Here is a 7,401-nt window from a genome sequence, read left to right as displayed (position 1 = left end):
GTAGGGAAGGCTACAGTGCACCTGTGAGCCCATAAGAGGAGCAGGACAACTAATAACTGCTCAATTCCACTTTCAGTTTGCCTCCTCTAAATGCCCCGTGTACAATGGCACGCGGTGCCGCGCGGTGAAACACCGCTTCCCATTAATTTTCAACGGAAGGAAAGCGGTGAGAAGCAGAGAGGGCGGGGTAACGTGGTAGCCTACATTTGCTGCTAAAATGATTTCCAAAATATATATTAAATACACAGAGGATGCTTTTTTTCCTGTCAAGAAAATGCAAAGAGCGCCATCTGCTGCTATTCCCATGTCCTGCAGGAGATGTTTCCTCCCACATTCTCGAGAAGATACTGTACGTCTGCTCTCAATTTATACTTCAAATATACAACACATGTGATTACATGCTTCGGACAGGGACTGAAGTTGGTTTATTTCAAGTTTAAATTTCAACAAATTCTATCACGTGAGAAAGAAGTGAACAAAACATGAAATATGTACAGCTGTCATAATACACAGAAAATATAACAGACTGCATATAAATATAGGTACGGGAGGGATAAAACAATGACTGAAGCTAAACAAAAGAAGCATGCATTGTAAGTGGTTCACAAGGAATAGAACAGCCAAGCCAATATTACATCTGTGGAAAATACTGCCATTAAACTATTGGCTTTATTTACAGCAGCCTTGGGATGCATCCCAAATGGAACTTTATGCCCTATATAGGGCACTACTTTTGACAGAGTCCCATAAGACTCTGGTCAGATGTAGGGCACTAGGTAGGGAATAGGGTGCAACTTGGGAAATAACCTTGGTCTTCAACGCAACACATTTCCTGTATAATTCATGACATATAATACAGTATTTCAAAATGGGGGCAAAAATAACTATTCAAAAGCAGTATTCAGAAGCTATTAGTATGGATTAATATTGCCAGGTGTACTGTAAAAAAACAAACAAGGCACAAGCAAATACACGCTCAAGATACATGGCTTGAGGATAATAGGGTTTGGTTTTTGATACAGGCCAATGTGTGCACACAGCATACAGTTACAGTATAGTATAGAATGTTTGGTCTGTTAAATCAGCCCTAGCTTGGTAGCTGTGATGGATATCAATAGTGTGTGTGTGTGTGTGTGTGTGTGTGTGTGTGTGTGTGTGATATAATACAAGCTGACCAGACATTCATAGATTAGAAGCAACGTTTCTTCAACATAAAGTCAGAGTTGGGAATGTTAGTTAATCATTGAGGTTGCTGGGTATAATATTGCATGTTCCCTCGCATGCAAATGAGGTCTCTCTCTGACTCTCTTTCAATAACAAGTTTGTGAATCAAGGATTAAAAGTACTGTACAAAACACTAATTTTGAGTTTCATTTTTGATTCAATTGCAACAGGCAGGTCTAACAAAAGAAATACTGTGTTTTGTATTTGACAACATTTTGGACTTGGTCATAGCCAATGTTCCATCTAGTCTGTAGCTGATAAAATTGCTAAGAGTTCTCACATTTGAGAAAAAAATAAATCATTGTGCACTGTTACAGTACATTTTAACAGTCAATGTAGTGAAACTATACTACAGAAACAGTAAGGCCCGATAGTGTTCTCAGTAACACGCCACCTTTATCTGGACTTTTAACAAGGGATGGGTTCAATTCCTTTCAATCAAATCAGGAAGTAAACTGAAATTCCAATTTCATTTTTTTTATCCCCATAGACAAGCATTGAGGAAAATAGGGAAATGAAATTTCTGAATGGATTGAATTGAAATGGAACTGACCCAAACTCTGAATTGTAGTTCTAACTGAAACTGTAACCTTTAACATTCATAATAAGGAGAGTAAAATACATTAGGTTTAACGCCATGATTAGTATTTCTAAAGCAGCAGTAGCATTTCATAGGAGAGCTAAAAAATGGCATCTATACATTTCAAACAAGGACGGTTAACTTACAATGGTCATTTACAGTGCTTTGACAAAAAAAGGTTCATCCAAGTAGTTGGATTTTATGTTACTAATTCATTATTGCTGGATTCAACATTTTTTTTTGCCTCCTATGTCTTTAAATGGTAAAGATTTTTTGTTGAGCACTGGCACTTACAATGTCCTTCGATTATCGACTAATATGTCAGATTGTCAAGGTCTTTATACTATATGACAAATAGGTATTGCCCATATTTTGTTCTTAGACAAAAATATTTCACATTTGAAAATTCTAGGACTCGTCATTACGGTTTTACATTGCAAGAATACTTCAGATCCCAGTAGTTTTGACTCATTACAACGTGCCCGAATGTTAAAGCACAAAAAACAGCAGACTCAAACCTCGACCAACTCTACCAATAACTCCCCTTTCATAATAACATATTGTAATCCTTGTGAAAATTCAAAATATTCCTTCACAAGTTGTTGGGGCCCAAACCACACAGTCAACACAGGTGTAACACATAGGCAGTTTACAGAGGCTTATTCAATACAGCTTTTCACTGCATGTACTAATCATTGGCCAGCCAAATGATCTTCTCCCTCTAACGGAAATGAACGTTTTTAGATTCTCACTAACTGAGAAATTCTACAAGGATTATTCTTTAAATACAGGCTTAAAAACATAGCATCGTCACCAAGAACAAATTATTCAGGCGCCAAATACTATGGAATAATTACTATCAAAATCGCCATTTTTAAATTGCCCCTTTACAAATAACCAAACACGTTTCCAAATAAGCCTCTCTGTCCATTGCGAGAAGGAACACTAGAGGCAATGAGGCGGTCGTGTACAGAGTGACACTCGGCTTCCATCAACATTAAAACCTTTCAGACGGTTTAAAAAGGACTCAGGTTTCCTTCAAAGCTCTTTACATTCATTTGACTAGGTGTGAAGTAGTGTTGCATTCGAATCTTAATAAAATGTGGAATTAAAAGTATTTACAAGATGACAAAACAGAGGGAAATAAAACGTTGATTGCGACAGGCATAGGGTTTCCCAACCAGGAACAGCCTACAGCCTTTATTAGAATACATTAAAAACGACAAGGAGGTCTGGAAAGAAAGATTGAGGCACAACTGTTTCCCTATCTGGGTCACGTTCATTAGGGCACGCCATGGAAAATATTTCAAAACGGTAAAAATATAATACAATTAGTGTTTCTGATTGGACCAGTAGTCCACGCAGTCCCTTCCTGTTTCAGTCTGTTTTGCACCGTTTGGTGCCCTATGAACACAACCCTGTACTGTATGTACCTGCACACACACGGATGGAGCTGGAGGGTAATGTTCATTAGTATGAGGAGATGTCTGAGGAGCTGCTACTGTTGCTGGTGGACGTCTGGGCTCTCTTTATGTACAGGTTCAGCAGCTTCATCTGGTGGGATAGTAAAGACGCTGAATGAAACCAACCCATCCTAACACAACGTTTCAAGACATTGAAAAACATTCTGCAACCTGTAGATCTTGGAAAAAAAACAGAAGGGAATTAAAAGACATTGTCTGCATCCCAAATTGCGCCCTATTTCCTAGTGCACCACGTAGGGAATAGGGTGCCATTTGAGAGCGACCCAGACAGGGTGCTGAGATGAAACGGTAGTGTACCTTGCTTCCTGTGAGCTGGGCCAGGTAGGGCTTCAGCTCTTCACCAATGACAGAGTAGACAGCCACCAGACAGAACACACTGGCCTTCCTCACACTGCTCTCTGTGTTGTCATATCCCTGTACACAGAGAGACATGAGAACAATATTAGACAAACATTAGGAACACCTTCCTAATTTTGAGTTTCTGCCCCCCCTCCCCCCCTCCCCCTTGCCCTCAGAACAGCCTCAATTCGTCGGGGCATGGACTCTACAAGGTGTCGAAAGCGTTCCACAGGGATGCTGGCCGATGTTGACTCCAATGCTTCCCACAGTCGTGTAAAGTTGGCTGGATGTCCTTTGGGTGGTGGACAACTCTTGTTGAGTGTCAAAAACTCAGCAGCGTTGCAGTTCTTGACACAAACCGGTACGCCTGGCACCTACTACCATACCCCGTACAAAGGCACTTAAATATTTAGACTTATTCACCCTCTGAATGGCACACATACACAATCCATTTCTCAAGGCTTAAAATTCCTTCCTTAATCTTTCTCCTCCCCTTCTTCTACACTGATTGAAATGGATTTAAAGGATTTTAAGTGACATCAATAAGGGATCATAGCTTTCACCTTGGTTCACCTGGTCAGTCTATATCATGGAAAGAGCAGGCTTTCTTAATGTTTTGTACATACTCAGTGTATAGAGAGTGTGGCATAATCCCAAGGTCAGAGAGTAATTATCTTATGTAACTAAACCACAACCATCAACACTGTACTGGAAGTAGATACATTCCAAGTGTTTCTATTGGACGTAGATACATTCCAAGTGTTTCTATTGGAAGTAGATACATTCCAAGTGTTTATATTGGAAGTAGATACATTCCAAGTGTTTATATTGGAAGTAGATACATTCCAAGTGTTTCTATTGGAAGTAGATACATTCCAAGTGTTTCTATTGGAAGTAGATACATTCCAAGTGTTTATATTGGAAGTAGATACATTCCAAGTGTTTATATTGGAAGTAGATACATTCCAAGTGTTTCTATTGGAAGTAGATACATTCCAAGTGTTTCTATTGGAAGTAGATACATTCCAAGTGCTTCTATTGGAAGTAGATACATTCCAAGTGTTTCTATTGGAAGTAGATACATTCCAAGTACTTCTATTGGAAGTAGATACATTCCAAGTGCTTCTATTGGAAGTAGATACGTTCCAAGTGATTCCACGTCAACCAATCAGTAAGTACATCAATAAATCAACCAATGGACTAACCAATCAGTCAACTTGATCTATAAAGCCCTTTTTACCTGCAGTAGTCCTGGTATGATGTCAGGCAGCAGCTGGTGCAGGGACTCCTTGGTGATGCGTTCGATCACCTTGGTCTGCATCTTGATGGAAGCCAGGTTGATGGGGTAGTCAGCCGTCTGGACGATGGGACACAGCACCTTGATACACTGTTCTGGGTGGATGGAGCCGGCCAGGGTGGAGGCGGACTCCTCTGCTGCCCGCACAACCTGGGTAGTGAGGGAAGGGTGGAGTGAGGGGGGTGAAATGTTTGATCATGGAATGGGATCATTTTGGTTTACTGACAGAGAAGGGTACATGTACAGTACCAGTCAAAAGTTTGGACACGGCTACTCATTCAAGGGTTTTTCTTTATTTTTTACTATTTTCTACATTGTAGAATAATACTGAAGGCATCAAAACTATGAAATCATGTAGTAACCAAGACAGTGTTAAACAAATCAAAATATGTTTTATGTTTGAGATTCTTCAAAGTAGCCACCTTTTGCCTTGATGACAGCTTTGTGCAAGGTTGGCATTCTCTCAACCAGCTTCCTGAGGTAGTCACCTGGAATGCATTTCAATTAACAGGTGTGCCTTGTTAAAAGTTAATTTATGGAATTTCTGTCCTTCTTCATGCATTTGAGCCAATCAGTTGTGTTGTGACAAGGTAGGGGTGGTATACAGAAGATAGCCCTATTTGGTAAAACACCAAATAGGGCAGTCGCAAAAACCATCAAGCGCTATGATGAAACTGTCTCTCATGAGGACCACCACAGGAAAGGAAGACCCATAGTTACCTCTGCTGCAGAGGACAAATTCATTAGAGTTAAATGCACCTAAGATTGCAGCCCAAATAAATGCTTTACAGAGTTCAAGTAACAGACAGATCTCAACATCAACTGTTCAGAGGAGACTGCATGAATCAGGCCTTCATGGTCGAATTGCTGCAAAGAAACCACTACTAAAGGACACCAATACGAAGAAGAGACTTGCTTGGCCTAAGAAACACGAGCAATGAACATTAGACCAGTGGAACTCTGTCCTTTGGTCTGATGAGTACAAATTTCAGATTTTAGGTTCCAACCACCGTGTCTTTGTGAGACGCAGAGTAGAATGATCTCCACGTGTGGTTCCCACTGTGATGCATGGAGGAGGAGGTGTGAGTGTGCTTTGCTGGTGAGTGGAGTGCTGCAACAGATGACCTGGCCTCCACAATCACCAGACCGTAACCCAATTGAGATGGTTTGGGATGAGTTGGACCGCAGAGTGAAGGAAAAGCAGCCAACGAGTGCTCAGCATATGTGGGAACTCCTTCAAGACGGTTGGAAAAGCATTCCTCGTGAAGCTGGTTGAGAGAATGCCAAGTCTGTGCAAAGCTGTCATCAAGGCAAAGGGTGGCTACTTTGAAGAATCTCAAATATAAAAATATTTGATTTGTTTAACACTTTCTTGTTTACTACATGATTCCATACGTGTTATTTCATAGTTTCGATGTCTTCACTATTATTCTACAATGTAGAAAATAGTAAAAATAAAAACCCTTGAATGAGTTGGTGTCCAAATTTTTGACTGGTACTGTACATCCACAGGCAAGACTACACTTCATCCCAACAGTCTTTTCATAATTTTATTTCAAGAGCTATCATCTCCATAAAAAAACTAACACATCATCACAGATTTGAAAGCTGTTAATTCAAGAAGTGTAGACTTAGCATGTCCTCTAAAGCAGAGCCTCATAGACGGAGAGAGCCAGTGAGAGCTACCTCTTTGTGGGAGTCTTTGTGTAGCTCCAGGGTCTTCATGATGGTGAGTTCTGCGTAGTTCTTGAAGCGGGCCGGCTGGTTGCGTAAGATCTCCTTCAGCACTCGTAGCGCCAGTGCCCGGATGGTGTGCTACAGGTTGGGGGAAAAGGACACGACATGCTCAGAGACAGTGGAAGGAAGAACAGTGGATTCAAGCATCAGATTGTGGCATTGCTCCTAAAATAGAGTTAACTTGGTTGATTGCTGTTTTTCTTCCTATCTCTCTATCCATCCATTTATCCATTCATCCAGAGTCCTTACATCTTGGTCTGACAGAGTCTCCAGCAGCAGGAGCAGCATGGTTTTGAAGTGTTCCTCCCACACTGCCAGGCTGTCCTCCCGGGCTATCTTCAGCAGCTCCACCAGGGCTCCCCTCCTCTCCTCTGGCCTCTCACTGGGGTTAGACAGCTCCTTCAGCAGCTCACCCACCTTTCAACGACCACAATAGATATTAGTCAGTGTCCATAGAATTACATATAGATCACTAAATGGAATTTAATAGGACCTCCATGTCCGTGACTTCAAAGTGTTATTATGTAGCTATCGTAAAACATAGAAAACATTGTCAAATTAATTCAGTCAATCACCAGTCCCAGCTGCTCCGCAGGGGAACTGTTCTTGGTGTGCAGCATCTTGTTTTCTCCACCACACTCTTGGCGGCCTGCGAGGAAGAGGGTTGGGGGGGGGGGGGGTCTCCCTTACAGTTAATATATAGCTTATTATAAACAGGGTGGTTCAAGCCCCGAATGCTG

At 41.2% G+C, this 7,401-nt stretch overlaps 1 protein-coding gene across 42 annotated transcripts in view; it reads right to left on the bottom strand.

The window, feature by feature from the left end:
- Positions 1-402: 402 nt before the first annotated feature.
- Positions 403-7,401, bottom strand: part of LOC110527497 (CLIP-associating protein 1-B) — a 41,085-nt gene continuing 34,086 nt past the window's right edge. For all 42 annotated transcript variants that reach the window (XM_036982969.2, XM_090240417.1, XM_090240415.1 and 39 more), the window contains 6 exons: positions 7,237-7,310; positions 6,911-7,078; positions 6,611-6,739; positions 4,868-5,074; positions 3,586-3,702; positions 403-3,358 (listed from right to left, as the gene is read on the bottom strand). In XM_036982969.2, the coding sequence (XP_036838864.2) occupies positions 3,275-3,358; positions 3,586-3,702; positions 4,868-5,074; positions 6,611-6,739; positions 6,911-7,078; positions 7,237-7,310 (779 nt within the window). In that variant the 3' untranslated portion in view covers positions 403-3,274. The remainder of the gene's footprint in view (positions 3,359-3,585; positions 3,703-4,867; positions 5,075-6,610; positions 6,740-6,910; positions 7,079-7,236; positions 7,311-7,401) is intronic.

The sequence above is a fragment of the Oncorhynchus mykiss genome, chromosome 7 (assembly GCF_057628025.1).
Source record: "Oncorhynchus mykiss isolate SJ-2025 chromosome 7, ASM5762802v1, whole genome shotgun sequence".
In the NCBI taxonomy this organism is placed as follows: Eukaryota; Metazoa; Chordata; class Actinopteri; order Salmoniformes; family Salmonidae; genus Oncorhynchus; species Oncorhynchus mykiss.
The sequence above is the reverse complement of the archived record's forward strand: the minus strand, read 5'-3'. Positions and strand labels throughout refer to the sequence as shown.